Source organism: Macaca nemestrina, chromosome 4 (genome assembly GCF_043159975.1).
Source record: "Macaca nemestrina isolate mMacNem1 chromosome 4, mMacNem.hap1, whole genome shotgun sequence".
Lineage (NCBI taxonomy): Eukaryota > Metazoa > Chordata > Mammalia > Primates > Cercopithecidae > Macaca > Macaca nemestrina.
This window is the reverse complement of record NC_092128.1, coordinates 63,618,163-63,646,113: the sequence shown is the minus strand read 5'-3', so window position 1 is coordinate 63,646,113 and position 27,951 is coordinate 63,618,163. Positions and strand designations below refer to the sequence as shown.

At 35.4% G+C, this 27,951-nt stretch overlaps 1 protein-coding gene across 4 annotated transcripts in view; it reads left to right on the top strand.

The window, feature by feature from the left end:
* LOC105475417 (semaphorin 3A) overlaps positions 1-27,951 on the top strand; it is a 539,208-nt gene that overhangs the window by 343,815 nt on the left and 167,442 nt on the right. For all 4 annotated transcript variants that reach the window (XM_011730630.3, XM_011730633.3, XM_011730632.3 and 1 more), the window contains one exon: positions 25,730-25,887. In XM_011730630.3, the coding sequence (XP_011728932.2) occupies positions 25,730-25,887 (158 nt within the window). The remainder of the gene's footprint in view (positions 1-25,729; positions 25,888-27,951) is intronic.

Below are 27,951 nucleotides of genomic sequence, written 5' to 3'. Positions count from 1 at the left end.
CTATATGAAGCTAAATATTCTTGCCCAGTAACATTAAATTCAAAATATAAACATTTTATTTTTAGTAAATCCAATAAGACCATATGTTAAATATTGTATACTTAAGCAGGCTACACTCTCAGCACTGCGAATTAGGGTCAGGATTTAAATTACTGCAGAGCCAGGCAGTTTTCTGATATATTGTCAGTGTTGTTTTTAATAATAAGCTCATATCAAGGTGCTAGAAAAATGAAACATTAATAGTATTAAATGAACTTAAATATTAGTTTTTCTAGAATATTTTAAAAATAGAATATATTCATATCATCTCTTCTTACAGTCAGCCTCTCACATTTTAAACATATATTTGCTTTTGTTCTTTAGTAAAGACTACATGCAAATATTTTTATATATGAAAGAACCCCTATCTTGTGTCTGCTCTGTACCAGTTCCAAAATTAGACCATAAAGATCTAGCAGTTCTCTTCATAAATCAAGGCATTCTTACAACGTCCAAAAGCAGGGAAAGACACACTGTACAATGAAATCATTTCACACATCACTTCTAGCCACCTATTTCATGAGCTTGCCAATGACTTTTATAGTTTGGTAGTGTGAAAACCTTCTAACACCGATTTTTCTAATGTAGAAGAGCCTCATGGGACCTAATGTCCCATGAGGGTGTTAGGGATGATTTGTGCTGTAGATAGTGTTTTGTAGTCTAAGGATTGTGTTTTCACATGCTAATTTCTAGATTAAATTTTAAAATTCTTTTTTTTTTTTTTTTGAGACGGAATTCCACTCTTGTTGCCCAAGCTGTAGTGCAATGGCGTGATCTCAGCTCACTGCGGTCTCTGCCTCCCGGGTTCAAGTGATTCTCCTGCCTTAGCCTCCCAAGTAGCTGGGAGTGCACCACCACAACTGGCTAATTTTTACATTTTTAGGAGAAACGGGGTTTCACCATTTTAGCCAGGATGGTCTCGATCTCCTGACCTCGTGATCCGCCCACCTTAGCCTCCCAAAGTGCTGGGATTACAGGCATGAGCCACCACGCCCAGCCTAAATTTTAAAATTCTTAAATAAAAAGTATTATCCTCTTCTACCCATGTAACAACCACCTTTCATCCTAATTCTGGTGACCATGTCTGCTGAGGCTCACAGAAAGTGCAGTTGTGATAAGGGTCCTGTCTTCCGATCAATAAAGTAAAAATAATACTACCTACCTGATGGAGTTATTTTATTTTATGTATTTATTTATTTTTTGAGATGGAGTTTCACTCTTGTTGTCCAGGCTGGAGTACAATGGCGGGATCTCAGCTCACTGCAACCTCTTCCTCCCAGGTTCAAGCAATTCTCCTGCCTCAGCCTCCCAAGTAACTGGGATTACAGGCATGTGCCACCACCCCCAATTAACTTTTTTGTATTATTAGTAGAGACGGCGTTTCACCATGTTGCCCAGGCTGATCTCGAACTCCTACCTCAGGTGATCCACCGGCCTTGGCCTCCCAAAATTCTGGGATTACAGGCATGAGCCACCGCACCTGACCCCCATGGAGTTTTTTTTGTTTGTTTATTTGTGTGTGTGTGTATTTATTTATTTATTTATTTATTTTGAGATGGAGTCTCACTCTGTCACCCAGGCTGGAGTGCAATGGTGCGATCTTGGCTTACTGCAGTCTCTGCTTCCTGGGTTCAAGTGGTTCTCCTCCCTCAGCCTCCTGAGTAGCCAGGACTACAGGCATGTGCCACTGCGTCCAGCTAATTTTTGTATTTTCTTTTATAGATAGATGGATGGATAGATAGATAGATAGATAAATAGATAGATAGATAGATAGATAGATAGACAGACAGACAGACAGTTTTTTTTATCTCACGAAATGGTCTATAGTAAACACTTAAGTACCAATATTTGGTGCAATTCTGTCAATGAGGATAAATGTGGAATCATTATAATTCTTTTTTTTTTTTTTTTTTTTTTTTTTTTTTTTTTTTTTTTTGAGACGGAGTCTTGCTCTGTAGCCCGGGCTGGAGTGCAGTGGCCGGATCTCAGCTCACTGCAAGCTCCGCCTCCCGAGTTTACGCCATTCTCCTGCCTCAGCCTCCGGAGTAGCTGGGACTACAGGCGCCCGCCACCTCGCCCGGCTAGTTTTTTGTATTTTTAGTAGAGACGGGGTTTCACGGTGTTAGCCAGGATGGTCTCGATCTCCTGACCTCGTGATCCGCCCGTCTCGGCCTCCCAAAGTGCTGGGATTACAGGCTTGAGCCACCGCGCCCGGCCTATAATTCTTAAGAATATATATTCACTCTAAGTTTTCAATACCTCAGATTTTAATACCTCACAATTATCTCATAAGGCTTAAAATCAATCATATTTTGAGGGTCAACTTACAGTCTTTTTGCCTGTTTTTATTCCTTCTGGTGTGAAAATTGATGCTTTCCATCATGTAACTCTTGTTCACACTGGTTTTGATGTTTTGTTTTCTGGCTTTCTAACAGCAAAATGCACAAATTATGAAACTCGTATTAAGCTCATTAGAACACAGTTGTTCACATCCAGTTAGCATATAAGTCATTTTCTAAAACTAATGGCAAAATTGGGTCTTTCCAGTCCTCAAATTATAAGAAGCATTAATCCTGAGACTGCATCAAGAGCTAAGGGTCTAACTATATTTTTTGATGGTTTATTCTGTGATTGAATTATAGTATCATTAAGTAGCATGCTTCTCCAACTGCAAATTGCCTTAATGTTGGAAAGCTTTTCTCTACTGGTGTGAAGACGTGGTGTTCTAATTTTATTTCCCCCACAATTACTATGTCAACTCTCTTGGAAGTAAGGCAAGGGTAGAATGACAGAGCTTCACGTAGGAGTTTTGCATCTAACTTGTTTAGCTATTTGACAGGATTTATGTGTAATATTTCCTGGAGAGAAATACCTTTGTAAAGATCAGTGCTTCCAAAAACATCATTCTACTTCTTTTAAATTACTTAAAAATAAAAAGGTGCAGAAAAAGATTTTTTTTTTAAAAAATTGCTATTCTTGCAAGATGTAGCAGTTAGAATGAAATGCCTCTGTAGATGTAGCAATAATCTTTTAGTATCACCATAATTATATTAAGCACTAAAATGTGAATTATAATTTTATGACTATTTTACCTTTAAGACCTTGGTAAACAACTTATAGTGGCTGTTCACTATGTATTATGTACAGTGGCAGATAGTTCTGAGTTTCTACAAAGAGGGGAAGGCAGACAGAATATGCAGTTCCTTTCTTTAAAAAAAAAGTTGAAAAACGTTAAACCTTCTGAGTTAACGATAATGTGAAGTCATTAATTTATCAGGTCCAGCAAGTAACGTGAAGGTGTTTTTTGTTTGTTTGTTTTTTATTTTTTAATTGCCTACTTTCCTAGGTGCCAACTTTAAAATGTGGTCTGTAAAATTTAATTTAGGACTGAGCTATGACCTATTATATAAATTCAGGAAATGCTTGGGATCTACAGAAACTAATATGCATTAATTTTTATAGAAAATTTACAAGTTTTCTTTGCTATTATCTTGTGGATTTTTTTTTTTGTTTGTTTTTTGAGACGGGGTCTCGCTTTGTCACCCAGGCTGGAGTGCAGTGGAGCTATCTTCGCTCCCTGCAAGCTCCGCCTCCCGGGTTCACGCCATTCTCCTGCCTCAGCCTCCAGTGTAGCTGGGACTACAGGCGCCCGCCACTGCACCTAGCTAATTTTTTGTATTTTTAGTAGAGACGGGGTTTCACCGTGTTAGCCAGGATGGTCTAGATCTCCTGACCTCGTGATCCACCCGTCTCGGCCTCCCAAAGTGCTGGGATTACAGGCGTGAGCCACCACGCCCAACCCATCTTGTGGGTATTTTAATGATAAAAAATCTAGAAAGAAATTAAAATTCAGGGCACCACAACAATTTGCAAGTGTCAATGTAAGAATTATTAGCAATAAAAATTGTCTCAATAATTTTTAATCCAAATTTCATTTAATTAATTTCTTCTGAGTACTGACCGTGTGCTAGGCACCGTGTTAGGTACAGGCTATGTAAGGAAGCACAAACATACATGGCACTACCTAAATGACACTTATCATCTAGTTGGGAAGAAAGGCAGTGCACAAAATTATGAGAAATGTACGTATATAGAGTTTCATCCTATGATAAATGCTGTGAAGCAAGTAAGCCCTCACAAGAAAATCTAACAGGGAGGTTTATTTTATGTTGTCACATCAGGTAAGGCATCACTAAAGAAGTAACTGTTGGTCAGGTAGGGTGGCTCACGCCTATAATCCCAGCACTTTGGGAGGCCGAGGCAGGTGGATCACGAGGTCAGGAGTTCAAGACCAGCCTGGCCAATATGGTGAAACCCTGTCTCTATTAACAATACAAAAATTAGCCAGGTGTGGTGGTGTGTGCCTGTGGTCCCAGATACTCGGGAGGCTGAGGCAGGAGAATCACTAGAACCTAGGAGGTGGAGGTTGCAGTGAGCCTAGATCGCACCACTGCACTCCAGCCTGGGCAACAGAGCAAGACTCCGTCTCAAAAAAAAAAAAAACGAAGTAGCCGTTAAATTAAGCGTAAGGTTCAATGTAGCAAAGGGAAGAACAGGTAGAGAGGATTGGAAGATTCCCGACCAAAGTTATAGCATCAGCTAAAGACCTATGACAGAAAAGAACTTTATCTCTAAGTATAAGGAAGGAGGGAGGAATTAATTAGATACTGACTCTAGTATGACAGGGACTTAAGGAAAATTTAAATGTTGGGATTTCTATCCCATATGTAAAGGGAAACATAGTAGGAAGTTTGCGCAGGGAATTGTATGATATGACCTATGTTTTAAGGGTATACGCCTGATAGTTCTGTGTGGAATACATTAAATGCTGTAGTCAAATAACATAGCCTATTTAGAATTCTGTTGCATGAGTACAAGGAGAAAAGAGTGTCTTCAACTAGGGCAGTAGTGGTGGCAAGTGAAAGATGTGTGTAAGATTGAGATGTATTCTAAGGATGGAGTTAACAATGACTTTCCAAATTTGGGTAATTTCAACGACTGGTTTTCTATCAATTCCCTCATAGTTAAAATGTAGAAGATACCTTAGTCAGAATATTAAAATTGCTTGAACTAGCCATATGCTCCAGCGCTATTTTCATATACACACAAAGCAGTTAAGAACACAACACCCACCTTTTAATGTTTTCCCAGCAGATCTGCTCTCCAGCATCCCCTTAACATTAAGAGATTTTTAAACAGTGTTGTGGTCATCAATGATAACAACAAAACCGTGCGTGTGAATTCTCAAATTAGTACTCAAAAGACTGTGAACTCAAGGCTTTTGAGATGCCTGCAGATGTTATTCATCTCTCAACAATGAAGTATGGTATTTCAAAGGATGTAGTCATTTTACAGCATGGAAAAATGGTTTAAAGCTAGTAGTTATACCTGCATTGTTGCATGTAAACACACATTGTAAAGTATTGTTATGAGAAGTCTGGAAAAGCAGAAGTACCAGTGTGAAGGAAAATTAGCAGACTTTAGTACTCAAAGACATGTTAATAATCGGCATTTCATCTACTGCCATTTAAAAGAGTGCATTTTTACTCACGCACATATTCAGGTAATGTAAAAATTGCATGGAGCATTTAATCTCTTGATCAAAATGTACCCAGATTGAAAATTACATTGCTGATTGTTAATTTTTCAGGAATTTAAAGACAAAACAAATTCTATACATGTATTTTAAATCAGTGCTGGCATGAATAGTAGACATTTCAAGCATGGCCATGATATTGCAGGTGAAAAGGTTAGTTACAAGTAAGAATTTGATAATAATGTATTGTAAAACCAGCTCTGGGATTGATAATGTTATACAGAGTTCCTTTAACAAAAGAAATTGAAATGTTCTTGAAAGGATTAACATTTTATGGGTCAGGCTAGAGGACGATGACTTTCGTTCAAATAAATATTATAGAGAAAAAAATCTTATGGCTAAAACACACAGCTGGTAAAAAAACATAATCTTCCCACATACATTTCATGTCTTTTTGACATGTGTATCTTCACTGTATACAGACTCGCATGCGTACAAACTTTCCCACAGAAACATGCCACATACGTAGAATCGGAATGTATATTTTACAAATAATTTCTTCACACAGAATCCAGTCAATGAATATTAAAGGAAGTGATAAAATAATAATTTCTGTGGCCTCCTCAATTATGCAACAATAATCTAAATCATTTTTTCTAATGGATTATATTGGAAATGCTGGCAAGTTGAGAATGCTATCATAGCTCTAACAATAACATTTATAAAATGTTACACTTTCAGAGGTTCATGATTACCTGTCATGGGTAATATTTGAAAGATTACTTTTGTCACCTAACGTTCACCAGTGGAGACTTCAAATTTGACTGAGTCTAAATAAACAAGTTGTTGTCATAGCCATAAGTAAAAGATGTTATACTTTAGTCAGAAATACACCCTAAGAAGTAAGAAAGTATAAACACCATAATTTCTTTATTTTTTTCTGATGCGTCATGTAAACATGAATAACCTTTGATTTTAAAGGATGATATGAAAAAGGCAAAAACAAAATGTGACTTGTTGTAATTTACAAAATCCTAATTATAAAAAGCTATATAGAAACTTTAAAAAATTGGAATCATTTTATCTCAAAAAAGGGCTTTAAAGATATTCAGACATTTCGTCATACTTTTTAAAGTTTGCTTGAAAAATATTTACAGACAGGTATTTTATATGTGGTCAAACAGAGTCAGACAAAGACACAGAATCTTGCCATTAGTTCTTTCATAAATCTATCATAGGGTTAAATAAAATACTCTGAGCAAAAACTGAGCTTTCTGAATCTTCTTTTACCCTACAGTTAAACTAAATATGTTTGAATCTGAAAATTATATTACGTTGATATAAATACAAGGAAAAAATTATTAACATAACTTCTAAAAAAATCTCAGCAGCTCTTACCAGCAAATGGAATACATACTTTAAATTCTGTTTTATTGGAAAAGTTAGAGTAAGAAAACATTTTGACTTTAATCTTCCTTATCCTCTCCTACATGATTAAATTAAGATAATGAGTGTAAAGCAGAAACAAGTAATGCAAGCCAAGAACGCTGCATTTGGTAACCACTTAAGGCAATGTTTGGTAAAAGTTGACACAATTTATAATCCAACGAAGAGAAATTCCTAAAGTGGAAAAGATGGCCTATTTGAGGTCAAATGATTTTGCCAAGCTGTTTGGGAAGAAGGAAGCATACCTGCCCAAAGCACATTGACTTCTCAAAATGTGGAAGCAGTGGACTAGTAAAGTATAGAGTTTGATGAAAGCTAAAATAGAGCACAACTCTCCTAGAGAGTTGGAGTAAATTTTAAAAATATGAAAATTCAATGTAAGATGCGCATATTTGAGCTTAATTAAAAGAGACACTATTTTATATGGTCCTGGATATGCTGATTCAATCATAGGCAGAATCCTGCGGCATGAAAATCTTCATGGGAAAGAGTGTTGATAGATAGGTCTTGAGTTGGAAGTATGAGGTCACTGGTTCATATCCTGAGGAGAAAACCTGGACTTAGTCCACAAAAAACAGCTGCTTTTGTAAAATGCAGTATCTTGCACACAAATGGAATTAAATTAGCTACTGTCATTTTAAGGATTCCACAACTCTCAAAGAGAGGTGGACATTTGGACCCAAGACCTTCAGACATGCTGCTTCAGCATGAAAATATAATTGTCTTCGAAATAAACCAATAACAGGCTTGACCAAAAATATATTGATATAAATGTATTTTCTAAAAATATTGCCTCTTAAAACTTACAGCAAATATAAAGTGACATGTTCTATTTTTTTTTTCAATTCTAGGCATATGATTGAAATTCTAGGAAACCATCCAGATTTCTTATTTAGACAATATGAATTAATAAATTCATCTGAATTAGATCTAAAATATTTATTGCACTAATGTCATCGCCTGCCTTTTTTTTTTTTTTTTCCTGAGAGTAAGTCTTGCTCTGTCGCCCAGGCTGGAGTACAGTGGCGCGATCTCGGCTCACTGCAACCTCCGCCTCCCAGGTTCAAGCGATCTTTCTGCCTCACCTTCCTGAGTAGCTAGGATTACAGGTGCCCACCACCATGCCTGGCTAATTTTTGTATTTTTAGTAGAGACGGGGTTTCAACATGTTGGTCAGGCTGATCTCGAACTCCTGACCTTGTGATCCGCTCGCCTTGGCCTCCCAAATTGCTGGGATTACAGGTGTGAGCCATCGTGCCTGGCGTCATCACCTGTCTTTAGGTTCTATTTACCTTAAAGAAAGGAGCTTATCTGTATTGACTTTTCAAAATAATTAGCCAAAGAAATGTCTATGATTTTTAACCAATTTCCATCAAACTATTTTCCCCCAAATATTTTGACATCCCAGCTTTACTCATAAATTGTATTGTATTTTTAATAATCAGTTTATTATTAATATTACAGTATCTCTCTAAATATTCCTTGAAAATTAAGTTACACTATATATTAAAAAATGGTTCTATCTTGTATAGAATTGAGAGACATTTGGTTTAATAAGGTTTCTATAAGGAAATGTCTTGACAGCTAGACCTCCCAAAATCTTTAATATATTTATTTGAAATTAATATAATAAAATATGTAGTGTTCTCCTGAATTCATTTTCTCATGGAACCCTTTCTTCCATTGAACATCACAAGGAACTAGTGTTTTATGGAACATGTCCATAAAGGATTCATTCATTAATATGTATGTTTGCTTTCTTCAAGCAAAGAAATGGGTGAATTGTTCTTAATATGTAAATAGTGTTATGTAAATAGAAAATATTTTTAACTTTTATTTGAACTATTCAAGATTTTATATCAACATGCTTTTCTTGTTTAATATTATGCTTAACTGTAGAGAAGTGTAATAGAAGCTAGAGAGGAAATAAAAGTCTTTGTAATTAAAAGTAAATTTTATTAAAGTACCATTTTAGACCTCAAATGGTATATCTATATTAAAGGGGAAACTCATGGCAGAGTTGTTTAAATAACAAAAACACATTTAAGGAAACATTCACCATAAAACAATGCAAGGCTAAATTTAAGAAACTACTTAAACGTACAGATTAAAACATGCATCTTTTCATATTTTATGCTGTTTCCTTTGGGGAAAAACAAATCACCTTTTATTCTCATTTACTTGCCATCACATGATCATAGGGTAAGATTTCTAAGGTCAGTAATAACTCTGCTGCAGTGTATATTAAATCAGTGTGTGTCCTTTCCTCTGAATGTTATAAGTGAACTACTGATAGTTCAAATGCTCCCTCTTTCTTTGATGTCCACAAAGATGATAACCAACTGTATGTACGTGGATGACAGGCCTCTCCTGATAGACCCTCTTTTAACTTCAAGTCTGTTGATAATTGGTACTTTTGCAACAAGAGCATTTTCAACTACCTGAATCAAGACTTTCATAGCAATATCACTTACTGGTTCTTGACAGCTAATGAAGTGGCAAAGCAGGGCTGATAAACTCCAGAGCTTATCAAAAGGAGGGTATAGCATTTTTTAGATTCTGATTTACTAAATGAGGTGAAAGTCATTAAGATCATCAAACAAACTCAACTATGAACTTTTAAACTAATTTCTTGATCTTTTAAGTAGAAGTATTTTTAAGTGGAAGTCATTTTTCCACCTTGAGTACTTAGAAATGATAAAATAACAGCTATAATTGGGAAAAGCTAGAATTTTTTTCTCAATTTTATAATTCTGCTAGTTTTTACAACTTTTTTACATTTAAATGCAGTAGCATTTAAACTAATAAAAACAAATGCCTGCTTTACATAATTATCTTATAGAAAATATAAAAATAAAATAAATTTTTAAAATCTTGGAAATTTTGTGAAAATATATTGCCACTTAGAGACACAGCCAAGTACATAACCTCAGCTTCTAAAGCAATTTCGTGAGGCAGACATACATAGGTAATTATTTTCATAACAATTTATTAATTTGAGGGTGAAGTTAAAAAATAATTCCTACCAGTTATCCTCAAATAAATATTTCAATTTTAAATACATAAAACTATTTTCAACTATTCAATCCAAAACTGATTAATGACAATATTGTTATAAAGATGTGATTGACAAAGATATTCATTTTTAAACTCTTTACATGCAAAATAAATATCAGAAAAATGAAAGAATTAAGAAATCAGCAACCTTAGTGATATTACATGACTCTTCTGGTTGCTCACATTGAACTGCCATGAGAGTTTGTTAGAATTTAAGAGCAATAACACTTACTTCCCCTTCTTTCATGTGGAAAGGTGAATTTTACCCTTGTTATTCTCTGCCTTCAAACTAATGTTAGTGTCTCATTTTCAATGAATGTTGTGGCCAGCAGGGATTAAATAGAGATCATATTTCACTCTAAACAAGGTTTATGACTTGTAATTTTAACATTGTTAGTAGTGTTTTGTTTTTGTTTTGCTTTTGTCAATGGTACACAATCATGTTTTATGGTGAAGTAGAGAAGGAAGTTTAATGAGAAATTAGCTTATGCTATATTTTTGCCCAATCTTCAAGAGGTAAAGCTGGTTCTGAATTTGACATTTGACATTGTGGGGATTAATGTTGTGTGTCCTGCATTGGTCTAGAAAATCTTTAGTCTATTGTCCTTTCCAACCCAGAGGTGTGCTTGATTTAATGGGTCCTGGGAGAGCAGGGATTTTCAACAAACAAGCTGGAATTTTAGCTTCATTCAAGGGAATCATGAGTTGTCCTTAGGGGTCTTAAACCAAACCTGGCTCACATAATATTTAACTTCAATCTTACAACATTTCTAAATATGACCCAATTTTAGACAATTACATTAATAGCAAGAAAGTATTTGGAAACAAAATGGAAGAATTTAACATTTTCTCATTTGCCAATTAAGATAAAATCCTTAAGTTGTTATTTGTTTTTTCTCTGCCATCAAAATAATTTCTAGAATTAATACTTTCAGATAGTTTTCACTAAATAATTACTTGGGGAGAGCTGGATATAGTAGAACTTAATCTTGTCCAACTTATCTACATGATAATCCAATTATTCCTTCTTTTCTTTGTATATACAGTTAACTCTTGAACAAGGTGGGGGTTAGAAGAATCGACCCTTTGTGTAGTCAAAAATCCACATATAAGTTTTGACTATCCAAAAACTTAACTATTAACAGCCTTCTGTTGATCAGAAACCTTACCAATAACACAGTCAAGTAACACATATTTTGTATGTTCTATGTACTATATACACTATTCTCTTCTAATGAAGTAAGCTAGAGAAAAGAAAACACTACTAAGAAAATTATTAGAAAGAAAAAATATTTACTCTTCAAGTGGAAGTGGATCATCATAAAGGTCTTTCATCCTTAGTGTCTTCTTGTCCAGTAGCTGGGGGAGGATGAGGAAGAGGAAGGATTCATCTCTCTGTGTTAGGGGTGGCAGAGGTAGAAGAAAATACAAATATAAGTGGAGGCGCATAGTTTAAACCCATGTTGTTCAAGGGTCAACTTAGAAAAGTTATAATATATCAATGAATTGTTATGTACAAATTTCATCAGGGTATCTGACTTCATAAACTCCAAAATGTGTCCACTCCAAAATTAAAGCACACTATTAGGGAAGACAAATTTATAATGTGCTATCATAAATAGGACATAGGACATTATTGTGACTAAGATAACAATGTACCCGGACTACACTGTATGGTTTTCATGAGAGATTCTTTGAATTTGTTGGTTTTCAACATATTGCTCTCCCATCTCCTTCCATCCCTCTGCATGGAGCTCTGATTTAAACGAAATCCTTTTATGGGGAAGCCAGAAGTCTTTGTAATCAAAATGTATTTATTCTAGATAAAGGTGCAGGACATAGCTAGGAATGTCATATCAATGTTCTCTAGAAGCCTCTTTAAAAAAAAAAAAGAAAGAAAAAAGAAAAGAAAAAAAAAAGGGGGTCGGGGTGTGATGGCTCATGCCTGTAATCCCAGTACTTTGGGAGGCCAAAGTGAGTGGATAACCTGAGGTCAGGAGTTCGAGACCAGCCTGGCCAACATGGCAAAATCCCGTCGCTACTAAAAAAAATACAAAAATTAACCAGGCGTGGTGGCTCATGCCTGTAATTCCAGCTACTTGGGAGGCCGAGGCATGAGAATCCCTTGAACCCAGGAGGCAGAGGTTGCAGTGAGCCAAGACCATGCTACTGCACTCCGGCTTGGGTGACAGAGTGAGACAGTGTCTTAAAAAAAAGAGAGGAAGGAAAAAAGAGAGAGTAAGAAAGACAAAGAAAAAAATAACCTCTGAAGGAAACAACTATTTTTTAAAATGACAGATTTAAATTGCATTCGCTTATAACACCAGGCACGTTGCAAAAAATGAAGAGAGTAAAACTAGTAAAAGCAGCATGATAAATTATGAGCTATCTAACCCATATGCACTATTACATGTTCATAAACATATCTACTTTATCCGACTATTCCGTAATCCATTTACTCATTCATTCAATAAGTATATACTAAGCACCTGTTGTCAGACAAATCTACAGTTTAGGTAATTCCTACCACCAGCCACACAAGCCTGCCTCTCTGATCTGGTTACTTGATTGATCCTTGAGTATGTCTATGTGATCTCCTGAGTTCTCTTTCTTTTCACTCTGGGAATGAAATAGACGCTTGCCTCAGATATATATCAGTCCATGAACACTGATAGGAATATGTTCTCCAGTATATTTGCACTTATACAGATCAGTTTTTGTCAGTGAATAAGGAAGACTTTTTTCCTCCCCAAAATGTATCTTGGGATGGAAATGATAGAAATATCCTGGATAAAATACTAAGCTTCTATCTCTAAAAACACTCATTTTGCTCAGCATTAAAACAATTTAAATAAATAATTCTTAGTTTTAAAAATGCCTTATAGTAGACATACGCAACAGGTAATGGGTGACAAAGTGGTTTATCACTATTTATTTCTCCATATGTGAATATTTTCCACTGTTTTGTTACTGGAAAATGTAGTATATATAATTTGTAAATGTCAGAAAACATGTGCTTTCTTTTTTTAAAAAACACGTGCTTTCTTGTAGCCATGTGAAATATGGTTATTTGAAGAACACTCTGAAACATGTGCTGTGTTACAGTAAATAATTGAGCAAGACTGACTGAAAAAATCGTATTTCAACTGTATGAAGCAGAGAAGCCTCCTCTTTTTCACTTTGCTAATGATAATACAATCCGTACCACTCATAGGTATTTAATGAGCACTTATCAGTGGACTGATTGGTAATAGAGACTTGCCTATAGAGGAGTCTCATATATAATTAAAATATAAGGCAGAATCAGAAACAAAATTTTGACTTCTAGATTACTAGCCCATCACTCAAAGCATTAAATAAAACCAATGGGAATTTTAAAAGAAGAATCTGCACTTTAATCCTAAATTTTTACTGACTAATCATCTCACACAAAAACGAGTGACCGATGGCAATGCACATTTGAATTATCCATTTTTGTTCACATTATGACATTTACTTGTTTTATGCAATCATTACATTTAAACTCCAGTTATTCCCTTAAGAAGTAAAAATTAATGTTGCTCATTAGTTATTTTGTAAATTGTTTGCAACTTTTATTTTTTGCCTATATTCTTGTGCAAAAGGCTACTATCAATATCAGGGACCAGGGAGCAAAAAATGTGGAGAAATATTAAAGTCACAATTTTTCCAGAAAATTATTTAGAAAGAACATCAAATGTAGAGCCAGGAGACTTATATTTAAATCTGACCTCTGCAACTGTTAATGGTGAAGTCATGTATGCTCTTTTCTAAATGCAAGTAGTCAGACTTCAGACAGTCTAAAGATCGTTCTAGATCTTTAATTTAATGATTGATTATCTAGTTAACCATTTCCTCCACGTATAATTTGACCCATATGGCATTGTGCTAACCTTTACATCTAAGTGAACTAATGTGTGTACTCTAATACTCAAGCAGAAAAGTGGCATGCAATTAATTTATGACTGTGTGTTATAATGAAAGCACAGTGAGGCATCCATCGGAGGATAGATGTCTGCTAATTCTCAAGTCTTTGATGGGAGAGATAGCTTGTAACTGCAGCTTGAAGCACAAGAAAAGGGAACATAAACTAGAAGCGGGAGGCAGCAACCTAGGTTTAGAAAAGAGTGAATTGTGGAAACTTACAGAAACAGGCATAAAATGAGATAGCAAAACAAGATTAGGGACTGCAACTGCTATTAATGAGATGGTACTAAGGTAAAGGTGGTGGGTGTAGGTCTGTGCTTTGTTTTAATAAAAGCATAACTTTTTTTTTTTTTTTTTTTTTTTTTTTTTGAGACGGTGTCTTGCTCTGTCGTCCAGGCTGGAGTGCAGTGGCATGATCTCGGCTCGCTGCAAGCTCTGCCGCCCAGGTTCACGCCATTCTTTTGCCTCAGCCTCCCGAGTAGCTGGGACTACAGGCGCCCGCCACCACGCCCGGCTAATTTTTTTGTATTTTTAGTGGAGACGGGGTTTCACCGTGTTAGCCAGGATGGTCTCAATCTCCTGACCTCGTGATCCACCCTCCTCAGCCTCCCAAAGTGCAGGGATTACAGGCGTGAGACACTGCGCCCGGCTGCATTACATTTTTGAAATGTCTTCTCATTAATTTATATGTCGGTGACTTGAAGAGTATACTAAAATTGAGAGAAATTGAACATAAAGACAAGTTACTTTGCTGTTTCAGTAGATTTTGTGTTTAATGCTGCTGGCAAAACAGAACTCTCAAGAAATTTATTCATGTGATTATTGTATGTAAAACAACCATAACAGTGCTGAGCACATAGAATTAAAAAACATTAGCCATTTAATTGTTATTTCATAGCCAATTTATAAATAATTTAAGGTTTAGATGGTATAATTTTAATAGTCATTTGAACATAATTTATAACTTAATTAGCAAAGCTAATGTATATCCTGACATATAATTTATATTGCCACATTTGCTTTTTCTTAGATATTTTTATCATATTTACTCTTTCTAAAGCTTTTTTGCTTTAAAAAAACAATGTGGTTCAAATCACATATATTGACTCACTTGCTTCTGTGTGTCAGTAATAGGTATATTCCAGGAGTAGGTTCTAGGGCTAGACACACAAAAATAAGTAAAGACAGCATATTTTAACTCTAGAAGGGGAGCTAAGGAGATAAAGCAGTGGTTAATCTACGTATGTACAGGGCACTATGCTTCATAAAGGAAAGCATGATGCATTGTCCCTTAGAAGGTCAAGGAATTCACAAGAGAGGGTTGATGTGGGTGTTGAAAGGTGAATAAATTTACCTAAGCAGGTGAGGGTGGAAGATGGAAAGCACTGGGGAGATAAAGAGCATTCTAATTTGTGAGTCTATAGATGGCATGTCATCGAGCTAATTGGAAATATTCTTTGTGTATGTAAATAAAATACATATTTATATATTGCTGTATATAGGGGTAAACACACATGCATATACACTTACACACTCTATTGGTGAAAGAGCAAACAAATGAGTATGTCAAATATAAAGAGCCCAAATCACATAGATAATGAAAAATTCTAGCCAGGTTTTAAGGAGGCAAGTAATGTAATATCTGTTTGATTCTGATTCATGCCTTGTTTGAATGAATTTCATTATTAAGAAGTTGTTATTGTTATAGTTTCTTGAATGTTTGCTCTATTTCCTTAAACCTCACTTGTTTGAGAATGACTGGTGATACGTCTCTCATTTGAAAAACAAATTGCTGTGTCACAGATATTTTCACTTGGTTATTTGTGCAAATTGCTTCCCTGGGGACAAATAATGCTGTTTTGAACAAGTATGAGATCCACCTGATATCCTCCCTTGTACGTGACTCAATTTTCCACATAAATTCCAAATGTATTTTTTCTTTATTTAGTAAATTCCATTAATTATTACTTCTGTAAGAAACTTTTTGGTCTGTAGATTCAACTCTATTTTTATGTTTTATTTCCTTATCTTTCATTTCTATTATCATATTAATCAATTCATCTCTTTCAAAAAATTAGATTTTATTATTACTTAGTTTGTAACTTTTGCAACCAGAATTAATCCTCTGTTTCTTGTGCCAACTCCTCTTCTTTCCTATGCCCTTCATTTACATTTTAGTGAACTTGTTTCCTCCTTCTGACAATGAGGAAATGAGCTGGAGGAATTTGCAGCCTATGATTTTTGTTGTTTTGACTTTAAACACACTGTGATCTTTAATATATTTTCTTCTGGGAATACACCTCACTTTATTTATTATTATTATTATTTTTCATATCTTGATTGGTGTGATTGTTGTGTTTCTCATGAAGCCCCATCAGAAACACCCTGTGGGATAGTCAGGTATTCATACCTTTCACTTTTGCCCTCATACTAATTTACCTACAGTGATATCCTTTAGAAGAAGGATAATGCATACACAATAAATAGTGTGTGTGTATGTGAGAGAGAGAGAGAGAAAGAGAGAGACAGAGGGAGAGGGAGATTAGAACAGTATCTAGCTTGGCTTGCCCATGTTAGTTGAAATGATGATTATAATGATGATGACCATGCCTTTATATTTTACCTATACCTCCACTTTTTATTTTTATTTTCTTTTTTCCTTCCTTCCTTCCTTCCTTCTTTCCTTCCTTCCTTCCTTCCTTCCTTCCTTCCTTCCTTCCTTCCCTTTCCTTTCCTTTCCTTTCTCTTTCTTTCTTTTTCTCTCTCTTTCTTTCTTTCTTTCTTTCTTTCTTTCTTTCTTTCTTTCTTTCTTTCTTTCTTTCTTTCTTTCTCTTTTCTTTCTATCTTCTTTCTTTCTCTTCTTTCTTTCTTTCTTTCTTTCTTTCTTTCTTTCTTTCTTTCTTTCTTTCTTTCTCTCCTTTCTCTCTCTCTCTCTCTTTCTCTCTCCCTCTCCTTCCTTCCTTCCTTCCTTCCTTCCTTCCTTCCTTCCTTCCTTCCTTCCTTCCTTCCTTCCTTTCTTTCTTTCTTTCTTTCTTTCTTTCTTTCTTTCTTTCTTTCTTTCTTTCTTTCTTTCTTTCTTTCTTTCTTTCTTTCTTTCTTTCTTTCGTGAGACAGGGTCTCACACTGTAATCATAGCTCACAGCAAACTTGAATTCCTGGACTCAAACCATCCTCCTGCTCAGCCTGAGCACACACAGCAACTTTTTTTTTTAAGTAGAGATGGGACCTCGCTATGTTGCACAGGCTGGTCTGGAACTCCTGGTCTCAAGTGATCCTCCTACCTTGGCCTCCAAAAGTGCTGGGATTACAGGCTTGAGCCACTGTGTTCGATCTGTACCTCCACTCTTTATGGGCATGTTCCAGTAATCTTATAGTCGTGTAGACTCCTAGAGCGTGTTTCAGTAATACAAGCGTTTGTGGATGCAATCTCTATGATTTGTTAACTAATTCTATCCTACTTGGAATATATGGAGAGATATGCCAGATCTCAGTATTTTATATCAAAATGTTTCAAGTTTCAGTATATTTGAAATATTTCCTTAATAATTAGATATCAATTGGTGTTATTTCTTTATTTAATATGTATATTTTCCTCTTACACTTTTCATCTTTTTTATTTTCCTGAGAGTCAAAAGAAGGGGATAGAATACACATGGTTTTACGCTGTCATCTTGCACCAGTAGAAAGTGCATGTGTTTTGTAGAAAGTTTACTCTGGGGGCAGTATGTAACATGGTTTGTTGGTGTAAACCTGGAAAGGAAGTTCTGTGAGAAGATGATTACCGTAATTGAGGGAAGATATTATGGGGAGTTAAATTAGGACAGTGGCAGTGAGTATGTAAGCAAAAGAAAATACAGGACAAATTATTGTGTTAAGCAAAAATGAAGTGATGGATCAGATCAATGAATGATAAAGAAGGGTCTGACTTGCATGGGTCTGTGATGATTGATACAACAAATTTAAAACATGCAGAAAGGTGATGATGTCAGTAATGGAAAGAAGAAAAAGGAGTGAATTCTGTTTAAGTCATGCAGACTCTGAGATGTTTGTACAATATCTAAATAGAGGTTTCTAGTAAGCCTTTGTTTGGACTTTGGAGGGAAATATCTCTTGGAAGATATATATTTGAGACATGTCAAAATACTGCTAGTGATGAAAGCCATAGTTGTAGATAAGATTAGCCACCAAGTTATTAATGTGTAAAAAGACCAAGTACAGAGCAAATAAAATAATATAAATATGCAAGAGCTGTTAGCTAAAGCAAATTATATGAGAGTGAAAGGTAACAAACTTTTCAAAAATCAGTTCTTAGTATTTTCCAAAATATACCCTCCTTAGTAGTGATTATGGATAAAAACAGAAAGACCCAGACCTTTGATGTCAGATGGAAATAGTTATCTTAACTCTACATCATACTAGCTCTGTGACCTAGGATATTCCTGATAGCCTAACTAACTGAGTCAATTTCTTCATGAGAAAAAAATGGGAATGAACTCCTATTAACTTCCTTAACTATAGTTAGCCTCTTTTTGTTGTTGCTTTTACTGATTTAGGTTTTGCTTCTCTAAAGGTATTTGTCTACGTTTGCATAAAAGTTTTTATTATTCTTAATACTCCACATAGTTTTTAGTCAAGGTCTATATGTTATATATAATATGGACTAAATGTGTTTTTGTTGACTTTAGTAGGTGAATGATAGTTAAGTGATAAAAATCTGAATCATAAAATTAGATTATGAACAACTTACTTTACATAAATATTTTTCACATATACAAAATGAAAAATAAATTCATATAACATATAGTTCTGCCCTTGAAGTTTTATAAGCATATTTGAGAAAAAATATAGTGTATCTCCCTGACAACATGGCCTAGGACACTTGTGTCTTGTGTGGAGTCTAGAAGTATGGGAGTTGGACTTGGGATGAGAATGAACCTTTACTAGTTGTACAAAGCTCAGGTACATGCATCTTGTACTTTAATTTGGTATATATACATCATGGAATACTATGCAGCCATAAAAAAATGAGACCATGTCCTTTGCAGGGACATGGATGGAGTTAGAGGGTATTATCCTTAGCAAACTAACACAGGAACTGAAAACCAAATACTGCATGTTCTCACTTATAAGTGGGAGCTAAATGATGAGAACACGTGGACACATAGAAGGGAACAACACGTAGAGGGGAACAACAACACACATAGAGGCTTATTGGAGGGTAGACGGTGGGAGGAAGGAGAGAAGCAAGATATATAACTAATGGGTACTAGGTTTAATGCCTGAGTGATGAAATAACCTGTACAACCAACCCCCATGACATACATTTACCTATGTAATAAACCTGCACATCCTGCACATGTAACCTGAACTTAAAATACATGTTAAAAAAAAAAAAAAGAAAGTCTATACAAGTAAAACCAATTATTCATATTAACTAAAAATAAGCATCTGGCAGAGGAGAATCCTGGCATAAATTCAGTGGATAGAGACATCAGAGTACAGAACATCAATAAATGCAAAGGGAAAAGTTGGAAGAAGAGCTTGGAAACATGTCCTAGGAAAAGGTAGTAGAGCTGTGTTTCATAGATTGCTGTGGCCTCTGGCACCAACTGGAGAGACTAGTCAAGGCAAAACTTAGTAACAGATCAGGATGTGTAAGCTTGATGCATATTTTAAGTGTTTACTACGATAGAAGTTAGAAGATAATTTTTAATAAATGGACTCAAACAATACTTAGCAAACAGTGTAGAATGTAAGAATATTCTCAGCATCACCGAATAAATAAAAGCATATAGATCCCCACTGGTATTGGCTCCATCTACACAATGACAAGATGCAGTGACCAGAAATAGTAGGAGTAGAATTCATCCTCCACACAGTTACCTTAGAGCTGTATTTGCCAAACATCAGTCTGTGGAAAGGTCCTAATCTTGCATATAATAAAGTGTTAGAAACTAGTCCTTGGTGAAATAAAGAAAATAAATAGAATTTTTCCATTATGCAAATATATTTATCACTGAAGATTATTCATTGTTCATGTCTTTGCTCACTTTGATCATTTTATTCATAAAATAAAATGGCTCCCCCCTCCTTTTTTTCCTAATGAAATGACAATGATAGCAAATAGTCCTTGCCTTTGTTTCTTTTTTGTTCTTATAGTACAAGAAAAAGTTGTGAACCTTTATTTCAGCCTCTATTCTTGAACTTTTTTGGTTCATGAAATTAAAAATAAAATCTAGGAAGTACTAAAATATAGGATCTAAAATTGTCGGACCTTACTGAACTTTCCAATATTTACAAATATCTAGATGTGGTCATCATGTAGCCAAAATGTTTTGGCTTCATATAGACTCAGCCTTTGACTACTTTCAATGGGTTCTTTGACTGTTCTATGAAAAGGACAAAGTTCAAGTCATGGAAAAAGGACATAAGCCTAAAGCCATCAATGAATACAGGCAATTCATTTGAGTCCAGCAACTGGTGGGGTCCTATTACCTTTCATGTTACCAAACTTAGAAGGGAAAAAGAGAGACAGAAAAATGTAACAGAAGTCAGAAATATAAAGAACAGGGTGGATATTGTCTGGATTTGAAGGTCAAATATACAGGAATTCTTCATCCCACTATAAAAATTCTAGTTCCGGGCAGTCCTGCAAACCAGAAATCTGTATTCATTTCATTGCCTTTTTGAGAATCTGACCCAGTCATTGTAATGTAACCATCTTTGTAAATCTGTGTTCATCCTAAAGGAAATCAGAACATAACAGGAAACATAGAGTTTTGTTATGTAGGGGTGAATCATCTTTTATTATTTTTGTGTAAGTGTTCTCAATCATCATGCATGATTTTGGTGTAAGTGTGTTTTTTCTTTCCATATAACAAAACACATGCATAAGAAGAACACTAGTTTAGAAAATAACCTTTAATATCTCAAATGTGGGACTGATAGTGATTGCTATGAATTTCTCCCTTCAAATGCTTGTTTTCAAAAGTAAATATACATTAGAGATTATGATTACTCTGGAGGGAAAAGCAAATATGAACATTTATAGATAAATAGAATAAAAATTAGAATTGACTCATTATGAAATATGTTTTTTTCTCCCATGATTAACTGGTAGCATATTATAGATCAATTATAACTTATTCTTTTGTAACATACTCTTAAATAGAAATCTGTCAAATGGACTTTATATATGAGTCTTGAATTTTATGAGACTCCTCTATCTTGTGAAACTACATCACAAGAGAGTACAATTTATTTATAATTGACAACACTACACTTGAAATTATTTAAGTTGATTTTTTTTGGCCTTGCCAGCTATATACACTAAAGCTTGTCATCTTCATTGTCTTATATTATATAATAGTAAGAATGGTGACAATAATTAGCACTTATTGAGCACAAACTGCCTGTCTCTGTCTGGTTTTACAGTCAGTGTGTTTTCCATGCTGTCATTAAGCAACTCATAAATACACTAAATCCTCTGGTGAATCTGGAGTGAACAGAATGCTTCTTTACTCACCTTCCAAATTTAAGAATACATACTTTATTAAAGAGTGTTCTGAAATGGCATCTTTAATTACAATCCTACATTTGCTTCTCTTATAATTCGACACAGCGTGTGGAAGTTGAAGTAATCTCTCAACCAGAGAAAAACAACTACACTCAAAGAGAATTAATGCCTTTAAAAGCTTTGTCCTACTCAGATTCACCATAGTCAAATTAATTTTATAGAAACTTCGGTTGTTTTTTAAAAATAACAATTGTTGTTTAACTGAATAGGAGCATAGGTAAGATGTAAGAAGTTAGAAGAATACTACACATTTCACATTAGTGAATTTTACTATACTTCCCATAGCAGTTTATGTCATTGTAAGATACATAAATGAAACAAAAGAAAGACTTAAAATGCTGAAGGAGTACATTCAAAGTTATTTACTATCAGATGCAGCTAATTGTCTCTACATCTAGGAAAGTCAAAGTCATGCATTAACTGAGGAAAACAAATTACTGAAGAATCTGAGAACTAGATTTGGAAAAAAAAAATGTGTCTGATTTTAACCCACATTTCTATTTAATCTAATAAAATTTCACCCAATTTCTATTTAATCTCACACTGGAAAGTAGTGATATAACCTAAGCAATCCAGAATTTGTATTGTTCACTGACATTTGTTTTTAAGACTCTTCTCTAAGTTATAAAGCAATATAAAAAGCTCGTGTTGGAGAAGAACATCTAAAGGATTTGGAGTGAAAGGAACAATGAGACAAAATTAAGCACATTTGAGAGCAATGGAAAACAGCTACTAACACATATGCCAGGAAAGTATTGTCTTTTTTAAAAAATCAAACTGTTGAGAAGTAACACTTTAAAACTGTGGTTTGTTTTCATGATGATTTCAAATATAAGCCACCAAAAACTTCCATAAATTGTCTGTACGTAGGGACCAATAATTCTGTCCAAACTAATTTGCAAAATTCACCCTAGAACATATTTTTCAATTGAGAAAGTATTTTCATTGTTTGGAACTGTGATATAGAAAGTCATTCCTTTTATTATTTAGAATTGAGAATACATACATTGGAAAAGAAGAAGGAATACTTTATTGTTCTTAAAATGTCATTACATTTACTATTAGTGTAAATCAAAGAACATATTGCTATTCTTATTTTCCCTCTACCAAACAAAATTACTGATGTTAACAAGTTAGGACACTTAGTAAGATAGGTTATATATACACACACACACACACACACACACATATATATTTATATATGTAGTTTTCAGTCTACTCCATCTGGACTGTAATTTGCTACATCTGGTCAAGAAGATCAACCTACAAATATTTAACCTCTACTTATACAAACAGGAAATATTTAATTGAGTGCTTACTAGGAAATGCTTGTTCTAGGTTTTTTACAGGCTTTATCTAATTTCACCTCAGTGACTCTTAAAAGATACATGAACTCTTAAAAGATACATTATTCACCCCATCTTCTATAAAACTTGGGGCCAGGGAGTTTAAGGAATTGTCCTCGTTTGTACACCTAAAAAATAAGTACTGTGGTGATGCTTGTGTTCTTACTTATAGTTGTATAACTCCAAAATCTATAGCTATAGTATTTATTTTCCTACAACTTCTTCCAATTAATGCTTAGAGATCCCCTATGTAGTTTCTATGCATTTGCAATTAAAATCCATTCTTGTATCTCTTACATGACCCTTTAATTGCTTAATATCTTTATGTAATTTTTTTGGTTTAGGCCGAGGTGGCCTTTTTTTTTTTTTTTTTTTTTTTTAAGTTTGTGGGCTTTTTTTTCTTTTTTAAGTTTGGCCTCTCTGAAACTAAGGTAGAATTATAGATCTTAGAATTGGAAGTAAGGATGAAGGGCATCCATTTGATAAACAGATCTTTTCTAATGACCATTCAATCAGGGCCTGAACATATCCAGTGACAGAGCCCTTGCCTCTGGCAGAAGCCCATTTCCATCCTCACACAACTCAGAGTGCCTGAAATTTCAGTCTTTTGACTCTGCGTAGTGTAGCATCGATCAGTTGTAATCTTTGGGGTGCCAATGAAATGAATGTTATGTCTTTTTTTTTTTTTTTTTTGAGACTGAATGTTGCTCTGTCTCCCAGGCTGAAGTACAGTGGTGCAACCTCGGCTCACTGCAACCTCCACCTCCCGGGTTCAAGCAATTCTCCTGCCTCAGCCTCCCGAGAAGCTGGGATTACAGGCACCCACCATCACGCTCGGCTTATTTTTTGTGTTTTTAGTAGAGACGGGGTTTCACCATGTTGGCCAGGCTGGTCTTGAACTTCTGACCTTGTTATCTGCCTGCCTTGGCCTCCCAAAGTGCTGAGATTACAGGCGTGAGCCACCGTGCCCAGCCAATGACTTCCATTTCAATTAAGATATTATGTAGTGGATTATCTGTCCCTCTTCTCTGGAGACTAACCCCTCTCATTTATTTCAGCTGTGATTCACATGAATTAAACTCTTTTCTTTCTTTCTTTCCTTCCTTCCTTCCTTCCTTCCTTCCTTCCTTCCTTCCTTCCTTCCTTCCTTCCTTCCTTCCTTCCTTTCTTCCTTCCTTCTTCCCTCCCTCCCTCCTTCCGTCTCTTCCTTCCTCTCCTGCTTCTTTTTTTGTGTGTGTGTGGGGAGTGGGGTGTGGTAGGGAGTAAGGCCAGTCTAGTATTATACTATTTCTCATGAAGAAATGAGAAAAGTATCTTTTAACAATTAGTTAACAATTTTTGCCTATAGGATAGGTAAATATACAAAAAGATAGATATTCCATTTTACGTTGTTGACCTAGTAATATGAAAAAAACATGTGAGTTAGGCATGATGAGCTATTAATTATCTGTTTCCTGAGGGAATGTTCATTCTGGTAGATAAGATTGCAATAATTGACAGTGGGATGCAGGCTATAAGAGTAATTCAAGCAAAATGTAACAGGAAGCTCTCTGAGAATTTCTTGGCAGTTGCATTTGAACTAGCTTTAAGCGTGGATCTATTCTGTAGCTGTCGGAGTCAGGAAAAATAGTAACAAAGGCCAAGGAGTGAATGAGCACAGTGCATGACTTTCCGCATGATAGAGGACATGAGAAGTACTGGGATAGGGTCTAAACTGAAATGATAGTGACCTGATCTTTAGTGTTAAGTTAAAGAGTATGAATTTTATCCTCTGTTGAAATCATATTTTTGATGATAAAGTGATAAAATGAAGAGGTCAGTAGGACAAATAGATAAAACAACGCAATCGGTCACATGACTAATATATGTTTCCTGATGTTAACAGCTGGAACAGGTGTTAGAACAGGTCTACATTGCAGCTTTCTGTCTTTGGAAGGCACATCGCATTCTACATTTTGTGTGTGCTGCTGAAAGTTTCCTACTAAGTGTGCACCCGAAAAATCTAAAGCACTGATTCAGGACATAGAGTTTTGGAGATACAGTTTTGGAGAATCCTCAAAAATTCTATCCCATGGGGGTGGTGTGTGTGTGTGTGTGTGTGTGTGTGTGCATTGAGCAAAACGTATCTTTAAGAAGCCAACAATTACGTTCTTAACACAAAAGTGGACTTAAATTTAATGTTATTTTTAATCTGAAAGTGTTCCTGTCACTAAAGTACAGGTATTTCTCTTCCTCTCGTCTTTAGGACTGTACCATGTTAAGTATGAAACCAGCAAATAGGAATATAACTCCTATTTTAATAAAATGCAGGCCGGGCACAGTGGCTCACGCCTGTAATCCCAGAACTTTGGGAGGCCGAGGTGGGCAGATCACCTGAGGTCAGGAGTTCGAAGCCAGCCTGACCAACATCGAGAAACCCCGTCTCTACTAAAAACACAAAAATTAGCCAGGTGTGGTGGTGCATGCCTGTAATCCCAGCTACTTGGGAAGCTGAGGTGGGAGAATCGCTTGAACTCAGGAGGCGGAGGTTGTGGTGAACTGAGATCGCGCCATTGCACTCCAACCTGGGCAACAAGAGCAAAACTCCATCTCATAAAAAAAAAAAAAAAAAAAGTAAAATGCACACATTTTGGTTCCGGTTTCAATGTATTTCTTAGTACCCTGAAGAATAAGCACAGATTGATAGCTACAACAGTCAATATAGTCAGGTTACCATGTACCGACAGTCTATGCTTGTATAGTGCTTCACATTAATACCCAATGTTTTGCTTTGTTACCTTGCAGAAATGTTGGAATCCAACAATGTGATCACTTTCAATGGCTTGGCCAACAGCTCCAGTTATCATACCTTCCTTTTGGATGAGGAACGGAGTAGGCTGTATGTTGGAGCAAAGGATCACATATTTTCATTCAACCTGGTTAATATCAAGGATTTTCAAAAGGTATCAGTATTCTAATATATGCACTATAGTTATTTTGAAGCATCTCAAGTCATAGATAATTCTCTAGCTATTTAAAAGCATGATTACTGACAGAAAGTTGTTTTGAATTAATATTTTGTCTTTTCTGATGCAAATAAAAATGACAATAATGAATCAATGGATGCAATAGATTAAAAAAATATCAAGGATGAAACCACAGTATTTGCAGTAATCAGTATAAGAAATATGAACTTCAGCTTATCCTTTCATATCTATTTTTCCTACATAAAAGTAAATACTTGAACCATTGTAGCAATACATTATAATTGACTTCATGAACTATGCATATGTGTGTAGGTATAAATTTATATTTCTCTATTTCCAGAAAATGAAGAGTTTATCTAGCCATTACCCACATGCCTAATTTGGCATGCTATCAGTGTTTGTAAATAAAGTTTTATTGAAACACAAGCACTCTCATTCATTTACATATTGCCTGTGTCTGTTTTTGTGCTACAATAGCAGAATTCAGTAGTTACAAAGGATATCAACTGGTCTACAGAAACGACTATTTGGCCTTTTAAACAAAGAGTTTGCCAAACCCTGATCTAGAAGATCAAAGTATCAGATTTTTTTAAAATGTGGTCATTCAGACATCAGCAGGATATAAGTTCTATCTTTATTCTTTATAGTATTTCTGGCTTATTTCATTAATAAGCTATACAGTTTTTTTGTTTGTTTGTTTTTGTTTTGTTGTTGTTGTTTTTTGAGATGGAGTCTCGCTCTGTCTCCCAGGCTGGAGTGCAGTGGTGTGATCTTGGCTCACTGCAAGCTCTGCCTCCCAGGTTCATGCCATTCTCCTGTCTCAGCCTCCCAAGTAGCTGAGACTACAGGTGCCTGCCACCACGCCCTGCTAATTTTATACTTTTTTTTTTTTTTTTTAAGTAGAGACGGGTTTTCACCATGTTAGCCAGGATGGTCTCGATTTCCTGACCTAGTGATCTGCCCGCCTTGGCCTCCCAAAGTGCTGGGATTACAGGTGTGAGCCACCGCGCCCGACCTTTTATAAGCTATACAGATTAACAAATAAAAACATGGATTGACAAATTAGTGAAAATTGTGCTATTAAGTCTACATGTAGTATGTCTAAGTGAACCATTTTATCACAGTCAATATTTCTGATAGTAATTATCTGAAGAATAAAGGCCTTTATGCAGTAGCTTTCATAAAGGTAATAGTAGAATATTCATTTTGGAATACATCCCTGTCTGTTTCTATTTGTATTAGTTTTACTTCTTAATATTGTAGGCTTTGAACTGGTATGTCCCAACTACTCACAACCAATAAAAGATTTGGTGATGATTTTTAAGAAGTAACAGAATTTTCACAAGCTTTTTTTTCTGGTTGGAGAGTGTTGCTTTTGGGATAAAATGCAGTTTTAAATTCAAAGCTGATTTATATTTTTAATAGAGTATAGCATAAACCTAAGACGTTTGCTTTTCTTTCATTACCTGAACACTAAAAATCTGACCACGGCATAAAGAAATTTGATTCATTATATATAGCGTCATATAAAATGGTAATACACTTATAATGTACTTTAGAATTGTGATATGCCAGCTTTAAAAATCACTTTGGAGGCCAGGCGCGGTGGCTCAAGCCTGTAATCCCAGCACTTCGGGAGGCCGAGACGGGAGGATCACGAGGTCAGGAGATCGAGATCATCCTGGCTAACATGGTGAAACCCCGTCTCTACTAAAAATTACAAAAAACTAGCCGGGTGACGTGGCGGGCGCCTGTAGTCCCAGCTACTCGGGAGGCTGAGGCAGGAGAATGGCGTGAACCCAGGAGGCGGAGCTTGCAGTGAGGTGATCCGGCCACTGCACTCCAGCCTGGGCGCCAGAGCGAGACTCCGTCTCAAAAAAAGTAACTTTGGGTATTTCTATTTTGATTTTTCAATTCAATTGATTTCATAGCCCCCTCAGATGATAATAATAAATGCCTGTTATCTATTGTCTAAAAATATTGGTTATTCATTTGTTGTTCTGAAATGATAAATATTTATCTTAGTCTTCTGAAAATATC